The sequence below is a fragment of the Bos taurus genome, chromosome 3, assembly GCF_002263795.3.
Source record: "Bos taurus isolate L1 Dominette 01449 registration number 42190680 breed Hereford chromosome 3, ARS-UCD2.0, whole genome shotgun sequence".
NCBI lineage: Eukaryota > Metazoa > Chordata > Mammalia > Artiodactyla > Bovidae > Bos > Bos taurus.
This window is the reverse complement of record NC_037330.1, coordinates 118,927,642-118,941,754: the sequence shown is the minus strand read 5'-3', so window position 1 is coordinate 118,941,754 and position 14,113 is coordinate 118,927,642. Positions and strand designations below refer to the sequence as shown.

The following is a 14,113-nucleotide window of genomic DNA, read 5'->3' as shown; positions in this document are numbered from 1 at the left end:
GGCTATTAGACGCCTTCGGGAAAGTCCAGCTTATAAAAGCAATCAGATGATTTAAAGATCAACCGGGGGAGGAAATGGGCAGGCTATTCCAGAGCCCCACCTGCTCTCAGGGTGTCCAGTCCACAGGAAACCTTGACCCCCCCCCCCACACTGAATGCTTCAGGCTTAACTTAGAGACAGTTTCTGTTCCCCTGCTGTCCAAGGACACAGGCGCCCACTCCTTGGGTCAAAACCCACCCCCAGGCTGACCTCTGCTTTCTTTCCCCAGCCGTCCTTGGCCCTCATCTGGCCTGAAGGTTGTTTGTGGCCCTGGGTGCCCCGCACAAGAGAATGAGGGGGAAGAATGTGACCCAGGTCAGCGCCTTCATCCTGGTGGGCTTCCCCACGGCCCCCCAGCTGCAGTACCTGCTCTTCCTCCTCTTCCTGCTCACCTACCTCTTTGTGCTGGTGGAGAACCTGGCCATCATCCTCACCGTCTGGGGCAGCCCCTCCCTCCACAGGCCCATGTACTACTTTCTGGGCATCATGTCTTCCCTGGAGATCTGGTACGTGTGTGACATCATCCCCAAGATGCTGGATGGCTTCCTCCTGCAGAGGAGGCGCATCTCCTTCGTGGGCTGCATGACCCAGCTCTACTTCTTCAGCTCCCTGGTGTGCACCGAATGTGTGCTCCTGGCCTCCATGGCCTACGACCGCTACGTGGCCATCTGCCACCCCCTGCGCTACCAAGCCATCATGACCACAGGGCTGTGTGTCCAGTTGGTGGCCTTCTCCTTCATGAGTGGCTTCACCATCTCCGTGATCAAGGTCTATTTTATCTCCAGCGCCATGTTCTGTGGTTCCAATGTCCTGAACCACTTCTTCTGTGACATCGCCCCCATCCTCAAACTGGCCTGCATGGACTACTCAACCGCAGAGCTGGTCGACTTTGTCCTGGCCTTCCTCATCCTGGTGTTCCCGCTCGTGGCCACTGTGCTGTCCTACGGGCACATCACCCTGGCCGTCCTGCACATCCCCTCGGCCTCGGGCCGCTGGAGAGCCTTCTCCACCTGCGCTTCTCACTTCACCATGGTCACCATCTTCTACACAGCCTTGCTTTTCACGTATGTTCGGCCCCGGGCCATTGATTCCCGGAGCTCCAACAAGCTCATCTCTGCTGTTTACACTGTCCTCACCCCAATCATCAACCCCTTGATCTACTGTCTGAGGAACAAAGAGTTCAAGGGTGCCTTGAAAATGGCCCTGGGCTTTGGTCGAGCTTCACTGTAGCAGACATGTTGTGGGCTTTCATTCTGTTCATCTGAAACAGAATCTGAAAATACACCTCTTCTCTTTGAGGACATTTATTTGTAATCATGGAAATGCATTGCATCGTTGCAGTGCTTCATTTATTTTAAAATTTACTTCCATATCAGTTTTTCCCCTTCAGCTCATGGATGCTGATACAATAGCTGTGGGGATGATAATGCCATTATTTTCTGCATTTTCAGTTCAATTCAGTTTCTTAATCACGTCCAGCTCTTCGTGAACTCATGAACTGCAGCACGCCAGCCTTCCCTGTCCATCAAAAACTCCCAGAGTTTGCTCAAACTCATGTCCATTGAGTCAGTGATGCAATCCAACCATCTCATCCTCTGTTGTTCCCTTCTCCTCCTGCCTTCAATTTTTCCCCAGCATCGTGGTGTTTTCCAATGAGCCAGCTCTTCACATCAGGTGGCTGAGTGACTTCGGCATCAGTCCTTCCAAGGAATATTCAGGATTGATTTCCTTTAGGATGGACTGGTTGGATCTTCTTGCAGTCCAAGGGACTCTCAAGACTCTTCTCCAACGTCATGGTTCAAAAGCATCAATTCTTTGGTGCTCAGCTTTCTTTACAGTCCAACTCTCACATCCATACATGACTACTGGAAAACCCATAGCTTTGACTAATGGACCTTTGTCAACAAAGTTGGGTCTCTGCATTTTAATATACTGTGTAGGTTGGTCATAGCATTTCTTCCAAGGAGCAAGTGTCTTTGAATTTCACAGCTGCAGTCCCCATCCACAGTGATTTTGGAGCTCAAGAAAGTAAAGTCTGTCACTGTTTCCATATCAGCTTGCCACGAAGTGATGGGACTGGATGCCATGATCTTGGTTTTTGAATGTTGAGCTTTACGCCAACTTTGCCACTCTACTCTTTCATTTTCATCAAAAGGCTCTTTAGTTCCTCTTCACCTTGTGCCAAAATGGTGGTGACATCTGCATATCTGAGGTTATTGATATTTCTCCTGGAAATTTTGATTCCAGCTTGTGATTCATCCAGCCTGGAATTTCACCTGATGTACTCTGTATAGAAGTTAAATAAGCAGGTGACAACATACAGCCTTGATGTATATACTCCTTCCCTGATTTGGAACCAGTCTGTTGTTTCATGTCCAGTTCTAACTGTTTCTTCTTGACCTGCATACAGATTTCTCAGGAGGCAGGTAAGGTGGTCTGGTACTCCCATCTCTTGAAGAATTTTCCACAGCTTGTTGTGATCTACATACTCAAAGGCTTTGACGTAATCAATAAAACAGAAGTAGATGTTTTTTCTGAAATTCTTTGCATTTTCTATGATCCAGCAGATGTTGGCAGTTTGATCTCTGGTTCCTCTGCCTTTTCTAACTTCAGCTTGAGCATCTAGAAGATCACAGTTCACATATTGTTGAAGCCTGGCTTGGAGAATTTTGAGAATTACTTTGCTAGTGTGTGAGATGAGTGCAGGTGTACATTAGTTTGAACATTCTTTGGCATTGCCCTTCTTTGGGATTGGAATGAAAACTGACCTTTTCCAGTCCTGTGGCCACTGCTGAGTTTTCCAAATTGCTGGCATATTGAGTTCAGCACTTTCACAGCATTAGCTTTTAGGATTTGAAATAGCTCAACTGGAATTCCATCACTTCCACTAACTTTGTTCGTAGTGATGCTTCCTAGGCCCACTTTACTTCCCATTCCAGGATGTCTGGCTCTAGGTCAGTGATCACACCATGATGGTTATCTGGGTCATGAAGATCTTTTTTGTATAGTTCTTCTGTGTATTCTTGCCACCTCTTTTTAATATCTTCTGCTTCGATTAGGTCCATGCCATTTCTGTCCTTTATTTTGCCCACCTTTGCATGAAAATTTCCCTCAGTATCTCTAATTTTCTTGAAGCAATCTCTAGTGTTTCCCATTCTGTTATTTTCCTCTATTTCTTTGCATTGATCACTGAAGAAACATTTCTTATCTCTCCTTGCTATTCTTTGGAACTCTTCATTTAAATGGGTATAGTTTTCCTTTTTTCCTTTGCCTTTAGCTTTTCCTTATTTTATGGCTAGGCAAAGGCAGGCTTCCTCATCTTTGAAATTACCCTGTGCCTTTTGGGAAACAGTGAAATGTATCAGGTCATCTGAGGTTTTCACGTCCTAAACAAAGTGCGGTGTTTTGGGGAATGGAGCCCTTGAACTAGGCAGTGAACCGAGCACCAATGTCCACAGAGCAACGTGTGTCTGGGAATCATCAGGGCCTGTAGATTTTGGTTTAAATGTTAAAGTCCTGTTCCACTCAGGTCCCAGCTAGACTCCACCCCTCTGTCTTCTGTATATAAGCCCCCACCCCTCACCTATCACTGCTGAGAGAATGAGTTTTCTTACCGCACAAGGTGATCCTGGTTGACCTGTAACACACCCAGGTGCCCAGGCCACTGGAGAGCCATGTGCAGAGACCCTGGCAGCCCTGCATGGTGCCTGGTGGGCAACCCACCAATATTTATTGAAGGAATTCCCCAAGGTACAAACAAGAGGTTCTAGCCATCTGTAGGGAGGAACCAGGAGCACTAACCCCTCAGCCGCATGCTCCAGGGAGCCCACCAGGTGTCCTGAAGAGGAGCTGGCATCTTAGAAGCAGCATCCCTCAGGGGCGAGGTCACCAAGTTGCCACCTGGGGACCGCAGAGTCAGAATCTTGGGATGTGGGCCCAAAAGAGGTCAGTGCTCTCAAAACATCAGACAGCTTTCCACACGGCTCTGATCGGCTGCAGAGTTCAAACCCTGGTCAGTCAGGCAGTTGGGATCAAAAAGAGATAATCTGAGGAGCACCCACACGACCAGGGCCAGGTTTGGAAACACGAGGAAAGGGGGATGGGCTATGGAGACCACGGACGACCTCAGGGCATTTCAACTGCTCTGTATGGACCACCTCTCTCTGTGGAGGCCCCAGAGATTTGGCTTCCACCTTGTCTCTGTGTCCTGAGGTCTCTACCCCTTAACCCTCCTGGGTCCTGCACCCATAGAGACATGCACAGGCCCTTTCTCATTCACTCTCTCATTAGGAGTCATGTAAAATTCATCAGATTCACACCAGCACGGGGGGATGCCAAGTGAGTGGCTTTCAAAGCCGGTGCCTGGTGCTGCCTGGACCCCCGGCCCATCTCTGCTCTGCACTTGTCCCTTCAGCCATGTGCATTTGCTACCATTTGGTTCCCTTTCTGGTCATCCCTCTGTGCCAGGTCCAAGGTCCATGCCAGATAAACAAGGTGAGGGAGACTCAGCCAGCCACGGCAGCCCTCAGGGTCTAGCGAGGAAGAGATGGCCTGAGTGGACCGTGAAACCCCAGCCAGGGTGGGGTGTGCAGTGTCCCCTCGGAGCCTGAGCAGGAGCAGCCAGTGGGACCACCTAGGTGCAGGTGGGAGGTCAGAGGGGAGGGGCTCCGGGGATCCCGCATCAGCTGTCCCAAGGGCAGGAAGTGTGTGTCCTGGAGACACTGAGCTGCGGGCACCTGATGTCAGTGGAGGGAGACCCCAGGGGCAGGAGGAGGGCGGTCCTAGGAGCGGAGGTCAGCTACAGCCCCGGACCCCCCTCCACCTTGTGAAGCAGCTCATCTGCATCCGGTCCACCCTTGGCCTGCTCGGTCAGACCCCTTGGCCCCATGTGATTTAGCAGAGAGAGTAGGGCACCTCCTGGACCACCCCTCGTCCTCCTGCTCCACCAGCCAGAGCACAGCTCCGGCTCAGCCGAGGTGACTGCAGGCCATGCACAGGGTCCTGAGAGCCTGTCTCCCTCATGGGCAGCTGAGACAGAAACCGGTTCCGTCTCCTGGGAACCCCTCAGTCCATGGCCTTCTCGGTCACAACTGACTGACTCAACCATTTACTCATTCACGCATGTGTAGCCCAAGAACTGCCTACATGCCAGACAGGAGTCAGACAACTGGCGTTTGATGACGAACAAACAGACAAGAACCCAGCCCCATGCAGCTTGCCTTCTGTGATGGGTAGGGAAACACACAACGCACACAAGTAGCATGCTCAGAGGGGTGCTCAGGGGCTCACGCTAAGGAGGGAAAGCCCAGCAAGCCCAGGGGGCCGGGAGACGGTCCCCAAGGTTATCTGCACCCCAGAGCCCATGATTGTGACCTGAGTCCTTCAGGATGGAATCAGGGAAGGATGTGGAGATGAAGAGGTCCCTGTGGGCTGTCCAGGGGGAGACACAGACAGCAGAAGATGACTCCTTGTGACCACAGAGGTAGAGATGAGAGGGATGCGGCCACGGGCCAGGGAGCCTGGAGCCGCCGAGGATGGAGAGGCAGAAAGAACCCTCCTCTGGGGCCTGTAGGAGGAGTCTGGCACTCCCACCCCTGATGTGGGACTCTCAGAATCATTTTCTGTTGTGTTAAGCCTCCTAGTTTGTGGTAGTTTGTTTCTGCGGACCCAGGACACTAATCCCACAGGGAGGAAAACAAGACTGTCCTGGGTGGGTGTGGGGGAAAAGTGCTTCAGGAAGGACAGTCCAGAGGCAGCAGGAGTCCAGAGCTCGAGGCAGGAGGAGGGGCAGGGCCATCTGTAGAGCATGAGGTGGGGGGAAGGGGAGGGGCCAGGGCAGTGGAGTTAGAGCAGAGAGAAAAGGAGGGTCTGGGTGAGACCAGAGAGGAGACACAGGCTCCCACTGGTGGCCCAGCCTCCCTGCCAGGCCCCACCTTCGGGACTGGACACTGAGGAGGTTCTGAGCTGGGAGGACCAGGGACTGAGCCTGTCCCATCGGTCCTGTGACTCTGCGGGGTCAACACATGGCCAGCCGAGCCTCTGGCTTTGGCCTGCACCCCTCCTGACAGCAGCCTGCTGTCCCTCCCCGCCACCCTCCTGGGGATGGAGGTGTGGGACCGAGGGACAACTCAGGGACAGCGGCTCCTCAGGTTGGCCCAGGACACGGCCACCGAGCTGTATGGAGTGAAACGGGGGCCACAAGGTGGACACGCAGACCTGCCCTCAGCTGGTCCCAGAGGCCCGAGGACCCACTAATTGGCCATGTGGGCAGTGTTGCCTGCCTGGCAGGGTAATTGGGCCCTGGAGTCCTTGAGCTCCAACTGAAAAAGCCAAGACTTCTGTGCCTCCCAGCCACCCAGGCAGTTCTCCTCTCCAGAGTGAGTCCCAGTCACACTGGTCCCCGTGGCTTGCCTGTGAGTCATTGGACACCAGGAGAAGCCAGTCACAGAGAAGACCAGAGGACCCCAGGTGGGATCCAGCACCTTCCATGTTGATGCCTGTTGTTTTACTGTGATTCTAGAGCATGGTGTGTACACTGCATCCTGGCTAGTGATTTTGTGTGTGTGTGAGAGAGAGAGAGAGAGAGACTCCACCAGCCATGCCTGCCCCCTCACAACAGCCAATCTGTGGCAGGGGCTGTGCAGGACTCCCCTCTGCAGTCCCATCACCAAGACTCGAGGGTGCTCCAGAAATGGCCCTCACACCTGTAGGCCCTGTGCCGACTACACACTTGTAGGCCCTGTGCTAAGCCCGTTTCTGACATCACCCCCAGCCTCACCAACAGCCTCACATGGACTGGGAAGACCAAGGGCACTTGTCCCCATGCTGCCTCAGGTGCTGTCCAGGTGTTCCCAGGTGCGGGGGAAGCAGCTGCAGGCTGCCAGTGCCGGTGGAATCAGGGAGACCCTGCTCTAAGACTAAGTCTCTAAGACCCCCAGAGGCACGTAAATCCATCCTTCCTGGAAAGGGAATCTTCCTTTGCCCCTCTCAGGTTTTCCCAAAGGACCCAAAAGAGTTTGCATTTGCTGGCCTGGTGGGAGCCTTCTCTCTGCAGCTGCTGGAGAACTTGTTTTGGAGCAGAGGACCCCAGGCTCCTTACTGCTCTTGGACTCTGAGCAGGGGACCAGGCAGGGGTGGGGGGTGGGGGCAAGCACACCAAAAATGCAGGCTGTCTGAAAACCATGTGTGACCCTGGAATGGAACAGGGCCATGAGAGGGACGCAAGACCAAATCCCAGCAGGGCTGGGGTCTGGCTGGCGGCAGGGCATTGGGGTTAAGCCAGAGACCAGAGGAGCTCCAGTGCTGTGTGAGATGTGCCCTCAGAGCGGCGGGCATGTCACTGTTGGGTCCCTCTGCACCATCTTTGCAGCTTGTCTAAAATTCTCCCAAACAAAGGGTTTGCTGCAAAAGAAACCAGCCATTGTCCTAAGTTCAGGGAAGGAGGATGAGCTCCAGTTGTCCTGAATTTCTAAGTAAACACAGTTTTTCACGGAACCAGACAATCCAGTATGAATTATCCAGCACACTGGTGATCAGCTACTCAGTGGCTAAGTCATGGCCAACTCTTTGTGACCCCATAGACTTCAGCGTGCCAGGCTGCCCTGTTCTTCACCATCTCCCAAAGTTTGTCCTAACTCATGTCTATTGAGTCAGTGATGCCATCCAAGCATTGCATCCTTTGTCACCCCCTTCCACTCCTGCCCTCTCTCTTTCCCTGCATCAGAGTCCTCCCAATGAGTCAGCACTTCCCACGAGGTGGCCAAAGTACTGGACCTTAGCTTCAGCATCAGTTCTTCCAATGAATATTTAGCCTTAATTTCCTTTAGGGTTGACTGGTTTGATCTTGCTGTCCAAGGGACTCTCAAGCATATTCTCCAACTCCTCAGTTCAAAAGCATCAATTCTTCAGTGCTCAGGCTTTTTTATGGTCCATCCCTCACATCGGTACATGATGACTGCAATAACCACAGGTCTGACCACATGGACTTTTGTTGACAAGTGATGTCTCTGCTTTTTAATATGTTGTCTTAGGTACCTGACTGGGTCTAAAGTGAGGGAGAAAAGCATGTATGTAATAGCATTTTGGTGAAACACAGGAGCCTTTATAAGGGAAGGTAATCTGAAGAAATGGCCACACCTAGAGTCTGATGCTGTGTGACGTGGACAGTCATGGACCACGAGGCTCAGGGACTACTCAGGGAAAGTGCTGAGCCTCAGCCAGGCCTGTCTGGCTCCTTCTCAGCATCTGCTTGTCCTCGGAAGTGAGGATGCTCCTCTCCTCTGGGTGCAGGAAGAGCCCCTCTCATGGGAGTGTCTTATGACCTGATCCAGGGGAGATGGTGGTAGGGTGGTTCAGGATGACCCTCCTCTCTCTGCCACTTCTCAAACTCCTTCCACGTTGAATGGTCAACGTGCCAGGGAGCCGTGTTCTGGGCTGTGCACACTCAACCCATGTATGTAGTGTGCTTTCCTTGGTTTTATTGCCACCTTTGCACGTCTCTGAGTCCTCTGCCTCCTCAGCTGGAACACAAATGCCATCCGGAACAGGACAATTGCCTCTCCGGCCCTGCCCCCAGCATGTGTTCAAGAAATATGTCTCAAAGAAAAGGAAAATAGGATAGCAAGGAGGAGGCAAGAAACGTGTGGGATCTGACCTCATGAGAGCCAACCTGGTGAGACAGAGGCCTCTTCCCAGATGGAGACAGAGGCCAGGAAAGCCTTGTGAGTCCGGGGCTCCCATGTTAGTGCTTCCCCAGCGACGCTGTGTCTTCTCACAGGCTCACTGTGTCCTTTGGGCACATCTGTTCTCGTATTAGGAAGTCATCATGTGCAAATCGAGATGTTGTTATTGTTGTTCAGTCACTAAGTCATGTCTGACTCTTAGAGACCCCATCGACTGCAGCGCAGAAGGCTTCCCTGTCCTTCATCATCTCCTGGAGTTTGCTCAACTCATGTCCATTGAGTTGGTGTCGCTATCTAACCATCTCATCCTCTGTTGCTCCCTTCTCCTCCTGCCCTCAATTTTTCCCAGCATCAGGGGCTTTTCCAGTGACGTATGCCTGGAATTATTCTTCACCACCATACCCTCTGCCTGGGTCCCCTGCACCCAGCATGGTTGTGGGGTGGTGCAGGTGGTGGGATAAAAGCCCACACCTGTCGGGTGTCCAGGTGCTGCACATCCATCACCTCCTACAGCGTGGCAGGGAGATGGACACACCACTGTGTTTCTGGGTCAAAGACTCAGGGGCCTGAGGTTGGGCAAGAGCCCCAGGTGCCGTCCAGGGAAGGCAAGTGGGTAACAGGTTCAGACAGGGCCCGAGGCTGCTCTGCTGAAGCAGAGAGAAGGGGCACCTCCTAAGGCAGAGGGGAGCTGAGCAGATGAACAAGGAGCAGGACGGATGGGAGGGTGGTGGGAGCCAGGGGTCCACACTCAGGGGGGCAGGAAGGCAGTGGTCTTGCACCTCAGAGCCTCCTTTCCTGTGGTGCCACCAGGTGAGTCGGGCTCCGTGAGAAGACCCTCTGCCCTCAGGCCAGTCTTCATCTTGGGTGTTTGTCAGAAGTGGTCTCCTTAGCTCCCCTCCACATGCCACTGGCTCTGCCGTCCCATACATCTGCCTCCTTACAATAGGCACCCCCTGCCTGCCTCCTCTGGGACAGTCTGCCCTTCATGTCCTGCTAGTTGACCTGAGGAGACAGCCCCGGGGGCCAGCGGAGGCCAGGCTCAGCCTCTGCCCATCCCGTGATCTCCTGAAGCCTGCAGCCCTTTCCTAGAACCTTCTCCACCCTCCCCCAGCCCTACAAGCTCAGTTGCGGTTCTTCCCTTTTGGCTGGTGGCCCTAACTTCCTACAGGTCCCTTTCTTCCTGCTCAGCATCAATGGAACAGACCTGAAGGAAGCTTCCAGGCCTGACGATTGCTCCCTCCTTCCCATCTGATAGAGACCAGTGCTGGCCACACTCCCCCTGACCCCAACTTCCCACCCACTGCCCCAACCCCTCACTCCACCATGCCCACAGTCTGCGCTGGCCAGGAAAGGCAGCCAAGACTTCCTGTGTGTGTGTGTGTGTATGGGTGTGAGACTGTGAGTGTAGTTGTGCTGTATGAATGTGTCAATGTGTATCTGTGTGTGTACATATGGGTGTGAGACTGTAGGTGTGTGTACAAATGTGGCAGTGTATCTGTGGGCGTATGTATATGGGATGAGACTGAGTGTAGCTGTTGTATGAATAAGTCAGTGTGTATTTGTGTGTGTGTGTATGTATGGATGTGAGACTCTGAGTGTAGGTGCCTTCCCATCTGATAGAGACCAGTGCTGGCCACACTCCCCCTGACCCCAACTTCCCACCCACTGCCCCAACCCCTCACTCCACCATGCCCACAGTCTGCGCTGGCCAGGAAAGGCAGCCAAGACTTCCTGTGTGTGTGTGTGTGTATGGGTGTGAGACTGTGAGTGTAGTTGTGCTGTATGAATGTGTCAATGTGTATCTGTGTGTGTACATATGGGTGTGAGACTGTAGGTGTGTGTACAAATGTGGCAGTGTATCTGTGGGCGTATGTATATGGGATGAGACTGAGTGTAGCTGTTGTATGAATAAGTCAGTGTGTATTTGTGTGTGTGTGTATGTATGGATGTGAGACTCTGAGTGTAGGTGTGCTATGTGAACGTGTCAGTGTGTATCTGTGTGTCTGTTTATATGGGTGTGAGACTGAGCGTAAGGAAGTTGTATGAATGTGTCAGTGCGTATCTGCACGTGTATGTGAATATATGAGTGTGAGAATGTAGGTGTGCGTATGAATGTGTCAGTGTGCATCTGTGTGTTTATGTATATAGGGTGAGGCTGTGAATGTAGGCGTGTTGTATGAACGTTTTAGTGTGTATCTGTGTGTGAGTCTGTACATAGGGTATGAGGCTGTGAATATAGGTGTGTTGTATTAATGTATCAGTGTGCATCTGTGTGTCTGTGAGTATGTATGGGTGTGAGACCGTGAGTGTAGGTGTGCTGTATGAATGCATCATGTGTATTGTGTGTGTGTGTGTACATATGGGTGTGAGGCTGTGAGTGTAGGTGTGTCGTATGAATGTGTCAGTGTGTATGTGTGTGAGACTGTGGTTGTAGGTGTGTTGTATGAACATGTCAGTGGGTAACTATATGTCTGTACACATGGCTGTGAGACTGTAGATGTGTTGTATGCACAAGTCAGTGTGTATATCTGTGTGTACATGGCTGTGAGACTGTGAGTGTAGGTGTGCTGTATGAACGCGTCAGTGTGTGTCTGTGTATGTATGGGTGTGACAATCTGAGTTTAGGTGTGTTGTATGAATGTGTGACCGCATATTTGTGTGTATGTACAGTTTGAGACTCATGGTGGAGGTGTGTTGTATGAATGTATCAGTGTGTACTGGTGTGTGTGTATGTATGGGTGTGAGACTGAGTGTAGGTGTACTGGATGAACGTGTCAGTGTGTATCTGTGTGTGTATGTATGGGTGTGAGAATGTGAGTGTATGTGTGATGCATGCACGTGTGAGTGTGTGGGTATGACCATGGGTGGGGGCATGGGTTGAGGGTGGGAGCGGCAGGTCACACCACCAGAGACCTGGAGACCCTTGCTCACCTGCAACAGCTTCTCAGGCCCTGACAGCACTTCCCTCTGGGGAGGGGCAGGCATGACCCCAGTCACACCCAACTTGCCTTCCCTGTGCACCTTTCTGCACCAGGGCAGGGCACCGCAGAGGTGGAAGAGCAGCTGCCATGCATAAAACTTGGGAAAAACGAAGTTCAATATGTTTTCCTCATGCTTCGTCCTGATGCAGGTGGTGGAGGCAGTGGATGCTAGTGGTGGCCGAGGAATCCAGGCTCATGTTCTCTTGTAAAACATGCCCTACAGCCAAAGACGGGGCCGATACACCCATCCTGGGTCCCAGACACACATCCCGATGGGCCGTGCAAAGGATCTCCTCTCTTAAGTCAAAACAACTACTCCTTGCATGTCCACTCTCCCTAGATGTCCTCTGTCATTACCTCTAAATGTATGCAGGGCTTTTCTAACACAAAACATGGAAATACTGTTATCATTGCTCCCCTGCTGTCTGAGGAACCAGGCATCACCTCCTTGGATCAAAACCCACCCCCAGGCTGACCTCTGCTTTCTTTCCCCAGCTGTCCTTGGCCCTCATCTGGCCTGAAGGTTGTTTGTGGCCCTGGGTGCCCCGCACAAGAGAATGAGGGGGAAGAATGTGACCGAGGTCAGCGCCTTCATCCTGGTGGGCTTCCCCACGGCCCCCCGGCTGCAGTACCTGCTCTTCCTCCTCTTCCTGCTCACCTACCTCTTTGTGCTGGTGGAGAACCTGGCCATCATCCTCACCGTCTGGGGCAGCCCCTCCCTCCACAGGCCCATGTACTACTTTCTGGGCTCCATGTCTTTCTTGGAGATGTGGTACGAGTCTGACATCATCCCCAAGATGCTGGACGGCTTCCTCCTGCAGAGGAGGCGCATCTCCTTCGTGGGCTGCATGACCCAGCTCTACTTCTTCAGCTCCCTGGTGTGCACCGAATGTGTGCTCCTGGCCTCCATGGCCTACGACCGATACGTGGCCATCTGCCACCCCCTGCGCTACCAAGCCATCATGACCACAGGGCTGTGTGTCCAGTTGGTGGCCTTCTCCTTCATGAGTGGCTTCACCATCTCCGTGATCAAGGTCTATTTTATCTCCAGCGCCATGTTCTGTGGTTCCAACGTCCTGAACCACTTCTTCTGTGACATCTCCCCCATCCTCAAACTGGCCTGCACGGACTACTCAACCGCAGAGCTGGTTGACTTCATCCTGGCCTTCCTCATCCTGGTGTTCCCGCTCGTGGCAACTGTGCTGTCCTACGGGCACATCACCCTGGCCGTCCTGCACATCCCCTCGGCCTCGGGCCGCTGGAGAGCCTTCTCCACTTGCGCTTCTCACCTCACTGTGGTCACCTTCTTCTACACAGCCATGATCTTCATGTACGTCCGGCCCCAGGCCATTGATTCCCGGAGCTCCAACAAGCTCATCTCTGCTGTTTACACTGTCCTCACCCCAATCATCAACCCCTTGATCTACTGTCTGAGGAACAAAGAGTTCAAGGGTGCCTTGAAAAGGCTCTGGTCTTAGGCCAGGTTTCAAAGCAGCACAGTTTTTCTATAGTCTAATTTATGATGGTAATAACACCTTATCTTCCACTTGAGAATTGTTTGCCTATTCCAACATCATGAAGATATTCTCCTGTGTAACTCCAGAAGCTTTGCTGTTTCACCTTTGTCTCGATTTATAGTCCATCAGAAAATGATTTTTATTTACAGTATGAGATCTGGGTTAGCATTAATTCTTTTCTATATGCATATGAAATTGACCAGAACCCACTCTTTGTTGAAAAGACAATGCTTTGCCCTCTGCAAAATCACCCTTTCCATAAACCAAATATCTATCTATTCTCATCTCTTTTGGACTCATTTTGTCCCATGGTCTGTTTGTCTATTCATGTGTATTATGCTCTTGATGTCAAGCCCAAGAATTCTTTCCCTAATCCTAAGTCCTGAAGGTTTTATCCTATGACTTTTTTCTAAGGGCTTCATAGCTTTGCCCCTACAATGAAGGGCCATGATCCACTGTGAGTCAGTTTTGTATAAGGCGTGATGGGCATATTAAGGTTTGTTGTCCATGGACGTCCAGCTGCTGTAATGCCATTTGCTCAAAAGCCTGTCATTCCTTTGCTGAGCTGCACTGCATCTTTGGAAAGCATCGGTTGACAATACTGGTGCAGATTTATTTCTGATCTCTGTGTCAGTCCTGTCAGGACCACATGGTCTTGATTAACGTAGATGCAGAGTAAATCCTCAACAGTGGAGGAATGATCCCTCCCACTTCACTCTTCCTTTTCCAAATGGTTGCTGCTCTTCTAGGGCCTGGACAAGTGAATTTTATTACAAGCTCATCTACATCAATAAAAACGTTGTTGATATTTTGACAGGACTTGCGTTAAACTTACAGATCAGTTGGGGGAGAGTTCTCATTGTTTCTCTGTTGAGTCTTCTCATGTTGTGTAGCT

General features: G+C 51.8%; 2 protein-coding genes across 2 annotated transcripts; both read left to right on the top strand.

Annotated features, from left to right (window-relative positions):
• The first annotated feature begins 330 nt into the window (after positions 1–330).
• On the top strand, positions 331–1,269 carry OR6B3 (olfactory receptor family 6 subfamily B member 3). Its single transcript, NM_001389963.1, has one exon. The coding sequence runs from the start codon at positions 331–333 to the stop codon at positions 1,267–1,269; it is 939 nt and encodes a 312-aa protein (NP_001376892.1).
• Positions 1,270–12,258: 10,989 nt separating this feature from the next.
• On the top strand, positions 12,259–13,179 carry OR6B2 (olfactory receptor family 6 subfamily B member 2). The gene has a single exon (NM_001390277.1). It carries the CDS (start codon positions 12,259–12,261, stop codon positions 13,177–13,179), a length of 921 nt encoding a protein of 306 aa, NP_001377206.1.
• Positions 13,180–14,113: the final 934 nt, after the last annotated feature.

Bases quoted from the DNA above. Each gene is read 5' to 3' on its own strand.
- OR6B3 (NM_001389963.1), top strand. From the start codon at position 331: ATGAGGGGGAAGAATGTGACCCAGGTCAGCGCCTTCATCCTGGTGGGC.
- OR6B2 (NM_001390277.1), top strand. From the start codon at position 12,259: ATGAGGGGGAAGAATGTGACCGAGGTCAGCGCCTTCATCCTGGTGGGC.